The following is a 14,482-nucleotide window of genomic DNA, read 5'->3' as shown; positions in this document are numbered from 1 at the left end:
AAATGTGCATGTTAAGTATGTGGAAAGTTATGTCGAATTTTGAGAAATGGGTTTTTATTGATGTTTTACGAAAACCGCTTCAGTTACACAATAAAGAACATTTTGCTTAATGTTATATTTTTCCTACATTTGAGAACAGCTATAGAAAGTTACGCAAAAAATTGATAATGATTTTATTGAAAAATAAAAAAGATATCGCACAAGCAAGTTGTCCGTTTTATAAATTGAACAGTCCTTAAAATCTCCTGAAACCTCTGAAATCTTGGCTCGCCTGAAAATTTCCTAAAACCTTCTGGAACGCCCCGAAACCCGCGAAAATCCTTGGAACCCCTGGGACCCTCTTGAACCCTTGAACCCGCAGGAACCTGAAATGACCTTGGAACATCCCTGGAAAACTTTTAAAACTGCCTGGAATGGCCGTGTAACCTCTTAAAACCTTGAAAGACACCCTGAAATCCTGAATTGATTGAAATTTTGGTGAAATTAGAACTATGAAAACTAGTTTGGTGGTTTCGGTAATCGATTTTACTAAGGCTCAGTACAGGAACTGCCATAAACGGGTATTAAAGGTAAATTATCCATTATTGCTGTATTCAGATGCTCTAATTTACCGAATACGGTATTCTAAATTAAGTGCGTAAGACCCTTGGAATACTCCTGAAACCTTCTGGAACGCCCTTGAAACCCATTGAAAATCCTTGGAACACCTCTGGGACCCTCTGAAACCTCCTGGAACACCTCTGAAAACACACACTGGAACACTTCTGGAATCTATTGAAACTCCCTGGTATGCTCATGAAACTCCCTGAAACCCTCTGGAACACCCTGGAGCGTCCATGAAACACCCTGGAACGATCCTGAAAAGCCCTTGGAACTCCTAAAATCTCCTGTAACACTTTTAAAACTGCCTGGAACGGCCTCCTTAAACCCTTAAAACTGCTTTGTCCGTTTCGCTTTTCGAGGATTGCCATGGAACGACCGACTGAGATTGCCGCCATATGAACATCGTTGTCAATTAATTCATCTAGAAACTCTGCGACGGCGACGTGTGGATCTTCGAAGGATGTTTGCGTTCGATTTACTCAGTGGCCGAATCGACTGTCCGGCCCTCTTGGAACAGGTAAACTTTTCAGTTCCGGTACGACGTTTACGACATCGAACGCTGTTTTGGTCCGCTTTTCATCGCACTGAGTACGGTCAGAACCATCCTCTTGAAAGGTGTTTTAATCTGTTAAATGAGATCGATTTTACGTTTGACTTCCATCATAGTAGAAATAGTTTTAGAAATAGTATTAGGCAATTAGATTAAGATTATTCAGTCTGTGCAGCATAGCTGAAGACGGTGCAATAAATAAACACCCTGTAACGCTCTCAAATCCACCTGAATCCTGAAGGACCCCCTTAAAAACCTCTTGAACGTTTTTGAAAATCCCGGAAAGCCGCTGGAACACCCTGAGACATCCCTTAACTCTTTGGAGCCGGAGGGGTCAATATGACCCCGGTGATGAAACCGAGCATAGGAAACGTGTTCGAGGCCTGCGAGATAGTGACAGCGAAAGCAAACAAATTCGGCTCAAAAGGGTTTAACCCCATGCAATGTCCTTGGAACTCTATGAAACTCTCTAGAACACTTCTGAAACTCTCTGGTACGCCCTGAAACCCTAGGGCACACCCCGGGAACACTCTGGAAAGTCTCTGAAACATCTTGAATCCTGATGCCCTATGGATTGCCTCTAAAACCTTGTGGAGCCTCATGGGACGTCCACGATTCCACTTAGATCATCTCTGCAATCCCTTGAACACTACTAGAACGCACCGGAGACCCCTGGTTCGCCCCTGCATGATTGAAATTGAAGGAAAACCTGGCAGTCATTTTAACAGTTCAGGTTATGCCAGGGTTTGAATGGAAGTGTGAATTAAGCATATCTAATACAATGACAATGAGCAAGTCATTTTAGGCAATGCAAGAGTGTAAAGGACATCCTTCTAGTTCTTGTAACTATAGTGTGACTTTGATATACAAATATCACAGTTACAGTTTCCTATAGAACATCCTGATTCCGACACACCGTCTCCGCCTTTCGCTGGAATGTCTCAAATAAAACAACATTGAGCAGCACAGCCGTACTTACACACGATTCGGTGGAGCTCGCACTTATCACCGCCGCCAACGACGACCCTTGCCGGCGTTGAATTCTGAGTACTGTAGGCACCTACCTAGTTAATCGTCATATCGCTGCCCTCGACGACCAGTCAGATCCACACGGATCAATATTGCCTTATTAATCGCGCTCATATCTATACCGCGCCGCTATAATTGACTGGTTGACTCCTCCACAATCAGCCACCAGAAGAGTAAATCGCGACTACGGTCGGTCGGTCGGTCGAAGGGTAGGAGTCGTTCGTTTCGATCCCCAGCACCTTTAGCGCTCCCTCCCGGTTGCGCAGTTTGTATCCAGCAAGCATATTGAACGATCGCGTTGTTGTACGGTTGCGGTTTGGTGGTCGATCGCGGTGATCACGTCAGAAGTCAGAAGAGTTGGTACCAAAGAGAGCCAGTCTCAGCTGTGTGTAATTCAAGGCATATGCTAAAACCGCCGCCGACACTCTCCGGTTGTTGGTTGGTCCCGTGCGGCGCGTTTCAGTGATTGTGGTGTGTTGTGTTGTCTATCGCGCGGAGTGCGTTCGGGTTCGTTCGATTCAATTATCGGTGCAAATGTTTGGAAAAGTGCGATTTTCGGTGTGAAACTGTGCGAATCCGGGAAATCTACAAGGTCAAAGTGATCGGTGTCGGTGTGAATCTGGGAACTGTGAGATTTGTTTCAGATTTGAGGTTGAAATTCATCGTAGAATTGGTGTGGGACGGTCAGTGGTACTCCGGAGATACAGTGATTCAAGCTACGTCAAGATAAATTCCAGAACAAATTTGACAAATAGCAGTGCAGAGTTAGTAATTGGGAGACAGCTAAAATGACTGGTAAGAGTTAATTCATAACGGCGTCCTTGTTCAAGATGCGATTTGTCATCGTCAGATGTGGTGACGATCATCACAAACTGACGTCATTCATGGTGGCTGGCGTAGCGTGTACACTATCGCTTAAAAGTATGGGGTCATCCGCTTAAAGTTTGAGATGATAATCACATACGTATCTGGAAAATTGACTTACTTACTCTTACTTAACATTTACATCTTTATGAACTTTTCAATGTATAGAGATCTTTCAGAACTTTTTTTGAAGATACTTACCTTACCGGTCAAACTAAGGCCTGAGTGTTCTCTACTGTACGTAGGAGTCGTCTGTATTCTACTCGGTCCATGGCTGTGTGTTCCAGTTCCGCACTCGGCGAAGGGTCCGCAGATCGTCCTCCACTTGGTCGACCCACCTAGCTCGCTGCGCTCTACGTCTTCTTGTACCAATCAGATGACTCTCGAGAACCATTTTAGTCGGGTTGCTATCCGACATCCTGATGACGTGACATGCCCACCGTAGCCTCTCGATTTTCGTGGTGTTGACGATGGTTGGTTGTCTCAGCAGCTGATGCAGCTCGTGGTTCATTCGCCTTCTCCAAATCCCGTCTTCCATCTGCACTTCGCCGTAGATGGTACGCAACACCTTCCGTTCGAAAACTCCAAGGGCGCGTTGGTCCATGCTTCGTGCCCATAAAGGACTATCGGTCTAATCGGCGTTTTATAGACAGTTAACTTCGTGTGACGGCGAACTTTGTTCGATCGCAGAGTTCTGCGAAGTCCTAAGTAAGCTCGATTTCCTGCCACAATCCGTCTCTGAAATTCTCTGCTGGTGTCGTTGTCGGCGGTCACCTCACCAGTGAGCGCAAGTACGCGAATTCTTCAACCGCCTCGATTCCATCACCGTCGGGGCGGCGGGTGCGATGATTCCTCCCTGGCGCCCTTTGCCATCATGTACTTTGTTTTCGTCACATTGATGACTAATCCGATTCGCTTGGCTTCACTCTTTAGTCGGCTGTATGTTTCCGCCATCGTCTCAAATTTACGAGCAATAATATCAATATCATCAGCGAAACCAAGCAGCTGAACGGACTTCGTGAAAATCGTTCCACTCGTGTTTATCCCCGCTCTCCTTATTACACCCTCTAAAGCAATGTTGAACAGCAAGCACGAAAGACCATCACCTTGCCGTAACCCTCTGCGAGATTCGAAGGAACCCGAGACACCTGATACTCGAACTATGCACATCACTTGATCCATCGTCGCCTTGATCAATCGTATCAGTTTCTCCGGGAATCCGTATTCGTGCATAATTTGCCATAGCTGTTCTCGATCGATTGTATCATACGCCGATTTAAAATCGATGAACAAGTGATGTGTGGTCATGTTGTATTCGCGGTATTTCTGCAACACCTGGCGGATGGCCAACATGTGGTCCGTTGTAGCGCGTTCACCCATGAATCTAGCCTGATATTGCCCCACGAACTCTCTTGAAATCGGTGATAGACGTCGGCATAGCATTTGAGAGAGTATCTTGTAGGGAGCGCTCAGTCGTGTAATCGCGCGATAGTTCTCACAATCCAACTTGTCGCCATTTTTGTAGATGAGACACACATTCCATCTATTCCTCCTCTCAAATCCTCTCACCAGTCAGTGTTTCTTCACCGTTTTTTAGAAGCTAGCATGGTAGTTGATCTGCTTCAGCGGCTTTGTTGTTTTCAACCGTCCAACCTCCTTCTCAATCTCTTGAAGATAAGGGCTGGAAATCTTTTGATCTGCGCAGGTACTCCTAGATCTGTTACCACGCCACCTTCGGTGCTTGCAATGCCACCATTGAGGTGCTCATCGTAATGCTGCAGCCACCTATCGACCACCTCACGCTCGCTCGTGAGAAGATTCCCGTGATTGTCTCTGCACATGTCGGCTTGTGGCATAAAGCCTCTGCGCGAGCTGTTTAGCTTCTCGTAGAACTTCCGTGTGTCCTTAGTGCGGTACAGTTCTTCCATCGCTTCGTAATCTCGTTCTTCTTGTTCCGCGCCTGTCTATAACGTGACTCATTCGCCCTCGTGCAGTGTTGTAACATTCACGCCCATTCTGCATTCTTCTCGTTTTTCAACTGTTCACATTAGCCGTTGTACCAGTCGTTTCTGTGATTCGGAGTCGCGAAGCCTAGTGCTGCAGCCGAGGTACCTATGGCGAATCGGATGTCCCTCCAGCCATCTTTAAGTGTAGCTGCACCAAGCTGCTCTTCCGTTGCTCCGCGTAATCTTGAGCCACTTCTACGTTCCTGCAGCGCTACGATGCTGAAGTTGCGGGGACCTAGTGACTTGCAATTCCATGTTCTAACTTTCCAATCGTAGTCCTTTTTGTCGCGTGGGTCTTTGCCAATTGTATCGAGTCGTATTTCTTCCTATGTTATTCGTAATGGGGACTTTTACGGGTGGCTTATTGGACCTACCCCAACACTCCTGTCTCGCCGGAGGGCCATCGTGCCGGTTCTGTTTAACGTTTCAACCAACACTGGGATGGGGCTACCACCTTGGATCTAGGTGGACGTGATGCAACATTTCTTCCTCAGCCGATGGATGCTAGAACAGACGCTGTTAGAGCCGCACCTCCTTTTTAAACAGACGCTCGGGTCGTTAATACCTGCTCAATCTAGCTGAACTCAGGTCAGAAGGACAACAGTGCCCAGGCTGCACTACCAGCTAAGCACACAACTCTTAGCTAAAGGTCTTTGTCATCGCTTGATCCATGGAAGCATGCGGTAGGAACTTGAGAGGACAAGAGCTATGTTGGACGCTCTCCTTATCGACTGACAGTTTTGCTGCCCAAAGCATGGTTACAGACAAAGCATGGACATGATGGCTATGTGGACATTTGAAGATTTAATAACTTATAAGATTTTTCATATAAATTGTTTCTAAGTGGTGATCCCAATCTTTTGACCAGGAGTGTAGATCGCCCAGTTGATCGTGATCGCGCACCACGGCGGCGGTGGTGGTACTTGGTGCTAGTTGCAGTGCTCGTAGGTATTGGTGAACTTCAGAGATGTCGCGTGCGTTGGGGTTTGTTTACTTTGCTCACATATGCATGCGATTTGATGAAATGTGTGACCACCCAGCCGGGGAGGAAAAGGGTGCCACCCTGGGCGGAGGTGGAGAAGTTGTTGTGGTGGGTAGTGCAATGTCAGCATTCTCTTTTTTGCGGTTTTTTTTTCAACGTATAATTTCTTTCGTTTGGTAAACCGAGCAATGGAATGCGTATGGAGGGCTTATGTATATCTTTTTCTATGGTGTGTCGTTTGAGGTGCTGAAATGTGCGGAAACGATTTTTGGTGAATCAGAATGGATTTCGAGTCAGTTGGAGTGGCGAAAAAATCGGAATGTTATTTTTAGAACGGTGTTGCTTCTCGCTCCCAGCCAATCCAAACGAAACCTGGTGGCATGCACCGGAGAAAATAGGAAAAAAAATATGGGTTTGACTTGATTCATATGTTTGTATGTACCGTAATCTGCGGTAAAATTGATCATTCTTATTTTTTCCTAGCGATTTTAATACACAAGAATTGACAATAATTTTATTTTCCATTTCATTGATTTGATCATTTTTAGTAAGCAATGGTTGTTCATTTAAAATAAACTTATGAGCCAAATTCAGAATTCATGAATTATAATTTTTTGACCAAATTTTTCATGTTACGTGCTTTTGGATATTTTTATAAATATTCAGACTGTGAATAACACCTTATGGTTGCCAATTTTCAAATGAAATAAAATATTTCTTTTAATAAACTAATTATTTTATTGAAACGGAACACTTTCAAACGTTTTGTTTATGAAATGTAACCATGTTTTGTAATGGATGTCTTTGTGAACCTCACATTGTGTTTGGCATTCAAGGCCAGTATTAAAGTTCAAAGATTACGAAATATCAGTAAAAAAATATTTGTTCGAACGTTTCATCAGGAGATTTCAGCCGATCAATGTTATGCCACGACGATCAATGATACCCCGTTTTACGGCAACATCAAATATCATAAACATTGCATTCGTCGAATACGTACACGTAATTCTTGGATTCTTATCTAAATCTGATTGCTAAAAGCTAATATGTACATTGTACATAGATGTCAACATCAGTATGGCCAATATTAAATAGGTAGAAATAATATCCTAAATAAATATCTCGACAATAAACCCAAAAACGAAAATTACAAATGCTTCATTCTTTTGCAAGACAAATTTGGGAATATAATTTTCACAAGTTCGTGCATGACGTAGACGTATGGAATACACGATGTTCAACATGTAGATTAACGTTGAATTATCTTTATGTGAATGACACTGCGTTAACTATTGAAATGGCAACATTGTTATGGGTTATTTGAAATATGGATGACAATGGTTCTATTGACTTCCTCCCTTATTCGTGACATTTTTTATTTAACTAACCTTATATTTCTTTTTTTCACATTTCAGGTATGTAAAACAAGACCTTTCATTACACAATATTGACAGAAAAGCGGTAGTATATAGCGCATGGTAAGTTTTGGAGCTTACAGCTTGTTTGATGAAGAGCGATAACAAATCGTCAGATTCCAAAACAGAGTCACATAAATTAACCATAGATTCAACTGAATACACAATGGAGAAAAATGTCACAATATTCAAGTTGCACATTAGTTACGTTGCCAAAGTTGTGCACATTTTCACTATGTCCACGTAGCACTTCTGTTTTTGACAGTTTTGTTCTCTTCGCTACAGGGGTTATTTTGAAACTGTTGAACTTAAAGTTGGCCTCAAATCTTTCCCAAAACAGCTGAATGATACGATCTGGTTTCAGGCAAGTATGCTGACAAAAATCCCTCATAACGAAGAGAACAAACCTGCCGATAATACCCAAAGTCACCCAATTTATTGCACAAAAAGAAAATATAATTTAAAGTATTACATGTGTTATATTTGTGCGCTCTTTGTGTTACGTTTTCTATTTATTCTTGTAAATAATTCCCAAATTTAAGGTACCAGTTATAGCACTCCAGCGAAACAGACGAGTTCCTAGACGGAAACAAACTATGAACGCATTACAAATTACTCTGCACAATGCTTAAAGAAAACAGTAGAAATCCTTAGTGGATCCCAATTCATAGAAAAAATAATCCATGTATTCTCTATTCCTGAAGAAATCTGTGATGGAATCCATGGAGAAATATCTACGGAAATACTGGCTGTATCTATGAACAAAAATCCTGAAGGAAACCCCGGACGATTTATTGAAGAAATGCTCAAAGAATTCAGAAAGAGGAATTTCTGGGAATGTCCATGTTTCTAAGAAGAATTCCTGAAGATATTTTAGCAAGAATTTCTAGAATAATACCAGTAGAAAATCCTGAAGGAATCCCAAGAGGAATCCTTGGAGAATTGTCTAGAGAAATCAAAGGAAAAATTTCCAAAGAAGTCCCACAAGAAATTTCTTGATTGCCTTATAATTTCCGGCTGAAGTTCTTGTAAGATTTCCAGCAGGTGAAGAAACATTTAGTGAGGACTGTTTCTTTCTCGTATCCACTGGTATGTAACAATAATGTGGGAGTATTTAGTATGGGAAAATTTTTGTTCCTAGCAATTGCATTCGAAATGCTATCCAGTAATGAAATACGTGGAATTTAATTCAAAAATTTATCTAATCCAATAAAAGAAATATATACAAATATCGTTCTATATTGCTATATATTCGACAGAGTGCCTGCAATAGTATCAAAGAAATCAATTTGAATACTCAGATTTAAGGTAAATAAATTGATCAAATTGTTACCGTACGGTAACTTGTTTTTGTTTGGTGTGGAGGCATAGGGTTACATCTTTGTAAAGCTAGAAAACGTTCCATTCAAATCAATCGGTCGATGGCTGCGGCGATGGGTCGTGTACACGAACCACCGATGGGTGGTGAATTTGGCTACTGTAGTGAAGGTGGCATTGATGGGGACCGGACGCAGAGAGAATCTCCCGTTCTCCAGATGGGGGGATCGCCATCACAGGGGGCCTGAGAGAAATCACTGCTGGGAGCGAGAGCAGTTGTCTCCCGGTGATCAGACTCAAAAAGTGCGACGACCATCCAAGATAAAACGATAAACACGTGTACCGTAAAATCTCGAAAGTGTGTCGGTCAAGTCCCATAGCGGCTGGGCCTTGTGGGTAAATCTCCGCCTTCGTCCCCTGCAAGAAGGCCGGTTTCTTTGCCGAAAGGCCCGTGCAGCCAGAAAGTTCGCTTGGCCGCCTAATGATATTTGATGTATCCGCTAAATCCGGAAGGTCAATCCTGTTGCCAGAAGGGCGGGCGCACCGTTCTAAAACCCGCATCGCCGCCGAAAAGCCCGGAACGCCTCCGGAGGGCTCGCTTCGCCGCCGGAAGCCCTGCACTCGGGCAGAGTTCAAACGTCGGAAAGCCTGAATCGTCACTGGAGGATCTGCTTCGCCGCCGAAAGGGTAGCAGCGCTACTTTGGAAGCCCTTTTCACCACCGGAACGCCGGCGTTAACGCCTGAAGAACCGCTCCGCCACCGGAGGTCCCGCTCCTGCATCCAAAGCTCCGTGGTGCCGCACGTATACCCGTTTCTTCGCCACGAGGATAAACGCCTCTGAAAGCTCTGTCTTGCGCCGCACGCTTTGCGGCACGGTGAGCAGCTGTCTCTCCACGTAGTAGTTCAGGGCCCATTACCGTGACCTCCGGACCATCCGGTGCCGCCGGAACATCCCCCCCCCCCGGGGCCGACCGCTCACGGATACCCGTGGCCACCGACGCCTATTATGCCACCACCGTCCAGAGCACCACCACCGGTGCATCATCCTTCGCCGGCCGGTGAATCGCCAGAACCGACCCGAAGTGTGCCCTTCCAGCCAAGCCAGACCAATAAACGATTGTTCAGGTAAATACCCTCTTATTATAGGTACCACCCACACCGAAAGCTCCCCCATCCAAAACGCCCTGGGACCCGGGAGTCAAAAGAGGCCTTGTGAGCCCACCCCGGAAGCTGCCGTTGGCTGGACCAGCAGCTTGGGACTTAGGCCGCCCCCTTCTGAGCCGACGTGATCGACTCCCGGGGTCAAAAGAAGTTTCAAAATATTTAGAATTGGGAAGGGAAGGGAAGATGAAGAGTAAATATTACTCAAGGAATGTAGTTACTCTTTCTTCTTCCAGCAATGCAGTTTTAGGTACTGGATGGATTTTCAGGAAATTTTGTCAATGTTAGCAGTAAATGCAACATTTCTTATAAAATTTGACATTTACAAAGGTAAGTTTTGACGAGGCCAAATGAGAATTGTTGTTATGCAATTACCCATACCTCCAGAACTGTATTTTTTTTCATAATAAAAAAAAAAACAATAACAAAGTTTGTTTTCAAACAAAATATTCAACAATTATTGTAAAAAGCATTGAAATATCTCCTGTAAAAATTTTAGTAATTTTGGTACGCATTTCAGACGATTACAGAAAGACTAGTATATGTCTATAATTTTGTAGTTATTTTAATTCATATTTTAATAAAAAATAACGGGTAACTTCCAATATATCCTGCAAATTTGTATGCAGATATTTGCAGCTAACGCTTTCACAGATTGATTCTCCTACTTAATTCTGATCGATTAAATGTGGTTAAGAACATGTTTGAAATGTTACATGAAAAACAAAAAATAAAAGATAAACATCTATTCTGACTCTCTGCGTTGAAAATCCACTTGGTTTTGTTATACGAAGACGCGGTGTACAACTTAAGGAGAAACATCAGAGAATACGAACATGGCTGCCACAATGGCCGACTTGGTCCCCTACTCACGTTTTCAAGAGCACTAATCTTAAAATATCGTAAACAAATGCTCTTGATTTGGAAAAGTTGCCTCTTTTTGCAAGTGAGCAAAGCCAGGATATATAAGTACGGCTTGATTCGATGTTTCGTTCGTCAGATTTGTTCCTCTGAAGCTTGTATGACAAATTTCAAAGGGATTTCTTGATGTTTCACCTTAAAAGTCATGTAATTTTTCGACAAATTTTGAGAATGTCACATTGCATAACAGTACCCACGCTCTCAAGAAAATATGCAACAGAAACTCATATAAAAATTGATTTTCTGCATTCTTGGGAATATCATTGATTTATAAAAAAATATACAAACTCATGAATTAGAAAATCATTTTTTCGATTTTTGGCCTATGGCGGTACCACTGTGCATCGTAGGATTAGATTTATTATATTTAGGATAACAGAACAAATTCATGTTTTGTGTTATTGTAGTGTTTAATTGAAAATAAACCAACATTTTAGCAACAAGCAGGTTATGCCCCATACTGCTCGAGCGAACCCTGTTTCTGCAGCCTTTTCGTTTTATTTGATAAAATGTTTTAGGCTGAAACGATTCCATGCCGTGCAATGATGAAAATGATGCAAACGTGATAACAAGAGCGGTAACACCAGCAACCGTTGAGCAAAACACAACACAACAGTGGGATGCTTAGAAAGAACAGTGTAGAATTACTAGAGAAATGAAACCTAAGAATGTGTAGGTACTTCGAAGAAAAACCCCTGAAAATATCCATGGAGAAATCCCTAACGAAATACTGGCTGAATCTTTAAACAAATTCCTGGAAGAAATCCAGGAAGATTCGCTGGAGAAATCCACAAAGGAATCTCAAGAGGAATTCTTGGGGAAGTCTGTTTCAGAAATCCTTAAAAGAGTTCCTGCAGGATCCTATTGAAAATATATTCCTGGGGGCATTCTTCCAATAATTTCTGGAAGAATAAAAATAAGAATTCCTGCAGGAATCCCAAGTGCAATTCACGAAGGAATCTTCGGAGAATTCTTTAGAGAAAATAAAGGAAGAATTTCTAGAGAAATCCCACGAGATATCCCTTGATTTCTTAATAATTTACGGCAGAAGTTCCAAGAAGAATCCCAGCAGGTTATGAAACTTTTAGTGAGCATTGTTTCTTTCTCGTATCCACTGGTATGTAACAATAATGTAGGAGGTGCCTGTGCTGTGTTTGGTTCAGCATGTTCAAATTCTAGCTGATGATGAGTCTATGTTTTTTTTTAATCCCCATTTTCTAAAGAATTTGCAAGAGAAATTTATGAAATAATACATAAAAAAACTTTAGAGGTATTCACGGAGGGATCATTAGAAAAAATCATAGCAGGGGGAATCCCACAAGTACTTCCGTGTAATTTGTGAATAAATTCCTGTAAAAATGTGTAATATTATATCAAAGAAATTCCTTAACGAAGTCCAATTTCTGGAACAATTAAATCTATGGCCTTTGGATCTTTTTAAATATAACATGGAGATATGGTTGTCATGTCATTTGTATAATATAACGCTAAAAGACATCGCTTCGGAATGTTGGCTTTGCAGTCTATTGGGGGAATCGGAAACCTTGACCGATTGAACCCTTGAAAAAGGTCCCATACGGACCGAAACGTCGGGAAAAATCATAAACTAGTGATTCCCCCAAAAGACTGCAAAGCCAACATTCCGAAGCAAAATCATTCCAGTCGCATCCCAACCAAGTAGCTAAAAGACATCAACTGAAAATGATATAACTTACACAATATCTGGTTGTTCTGGTAAAATTTCTAGAGAAAAATGTGTGGGCTTTAGTCAGAATTAGTTCGAAACTTTTATGAGAAATTTGTAGATTTTTTTAAAAAACCTTTTTTTTTTGGATTTGATACAATATCTTGCCAAAAATTTTGATGACCTCGTATATTTAATTCAGAACAAATACTGCTATTATTTTGATTAATGCTTATCAGAACTTACAAGAAGAATTTATTATTATTTCTTAAATTGTGCTACGTGTTTTTTTTTATTCATATCACGGTGTGAAAACAGAAATTGCTTCACGAGTTTTACCAAGAATTGCTATCATGTATTCGTCAGGAGAAATGTCAGTCACTCATTGTGAATTTTCTGTAGAACAATTCTTAAAAGATTAGCCAGGAATTCCCACGAAATTACTGAATTTTGATTTCATTTAGGAATCATTTGTAAACTGAGCAAACTGACTCCTAAGATTCGTCAGGTACCTAACTGGAAATGCCTCTGAAAATTTTTTGGTAACGCATACAATTTCTAAAAAGTCCGTAGATTCTTCAAGAACCCATTAGGCGATTACATATTCCAGAAAATGTTCCGTGTTTTCCTGCAAATCTTCTGGTATGTTGCCAAAAACTCGTCGGAATGGTCCATGAGAAACTATTTCAAAAAGTCCACCTTCGATATTCTGATGGATTTCAAAAGAAATTCGTTTATTTTTCTTAAAACTAGTCAGACATTTCCCTAAAAATGCAAAAACTGTAACATTTTCTGCAATTGGCTTCATTAGCGGTGTTGGGATAATTCCATATTCTGAATCTGCATGCCAAACTGAGCCAAAATCCAAATTTTCATCAATTTTGATGCCCGGGAACCTATTTAAATATTAATTTGAAGTTTATATGGGAGCAATTTGTCGAATCACCCCTCGTTGCATTTTGTACTGGGCGGAGCTGTCAAACGGTGATTTCGAAAAATCTCTTTGAAATTGATTTTAGGTATCATAATAAATTTCTAAAAATCTGAAAAAAAATCATACTGGCTCAGAAAAAGGTGCTCTTTCGTATAAAATCAAAAAATGAATACTTTTTTCAAATTTTGAAAACCCAATTAGATATTTAACCAAATAATTTTCTCTGATTGCATTAATATATCCATGATTATCCCTAGATTTATACAGCCGAAACACATTTTCCTGATAAGGTTGTAAGGTTGTAAGGTACCCCGGGGCAAGTGAGAATCCGGGGCAAGTGAGACCTACGGCTATAATTTTATCTATTTTTCATTTTTAAGGCAAACATTCTTCATGGAAAACATAGGTATCACACCAACGGATACTTTGAATTCAAAAATTGTTATTGTTCTCACCATAAAGAGACCATATATGTTATTGTTGTTCATATGTAATTTTCAATTCACTAAGTGAGATTAACGTACTCTACTATATTCGTCGTTGAAAAATAGAATATCAAATATAGTTAAACTTTTTCGGTTTCAGGATAATATTTCGAGTCCTTCCAAATTATTTTAAGCGAAAAAAGTGTAATTTATTTTCATTTATTACCTTTAGTTAACTGCTCCCACTTGCCCCAGTGCATTTTAGCATCTGGGGCAAGTGAGACCTATGAGGGTGAACAAATACAATTTCATAGTTTGATCTCGCTGTCTTCAGCCTAAGTCCAAATTCACACAAAAGGGAAGTGAAAATCGGCGCCTTGTTGAATTCTACTTAATTTCTTCTATTCTCATGATGAAGCTGTTGCCTTATACGGTAAAGTCTTGAGTAGAACTTTTTTTTTCGAAACCATCCAATTTTCATATTTTCATCTAAGCAAATTCCATATTTTTTTCGTTTTTCGTTGCATTATGAGTTTTTCTGAGTGTTAAGGAACCAGACATAAAGTATGAAAAAATTGGAAAAAGACTTA

At 41.2% G+C, this 14,482-nt stretch overlaps 1 protein-coding gene across 3 annotated transcripts in view; it reads left to right on the top strand.

Annotated features, from left to right (window-relative positions):
- Positions 1-14,482, top strand: part of LOC109414139 (paxillin) — a 285,833-nt gene that overhangs the window by 116,669 nt on the left and 154,682 nt on the right. The window contains exon 1 of one of the 3 annotated variants that reach the window (XM_029853011.2): positions 2,207-2,977. The exons of the other annotated variants lie outside the window; for them this stretch is intronic. Within the exon in view, the coding sequence (XP_029708871.2) occupies positions 2,971-2,977 (7 nt within the window). The 5' untranslated portion in view covers positions 2,207-2,970. Of the gene's footprint in view, positions 1-2,206; positions 2,978-14,482 lie in introns of those variants that run through there. 3 annotated transcript variants of the gene reach the window in all.

This window comes from Aedes albopictus, chromosome 2 (genome assembly GCF_035046485.1).
Source record: "Aedes albopictus strain Foshan chromosome 2, AalbF5, whole genome shotgun sequence".
Lineage (NCBI taxonomy): Eukaryota > Metazoa > Arthropoda > Insecta > Diptera > Culicidae > Aedes > Aedes albopictus.
Note: the sequence above shows the minus strand (reverse complement) of the source record. Positions and strands in the feature narration are given on the sequence as shown.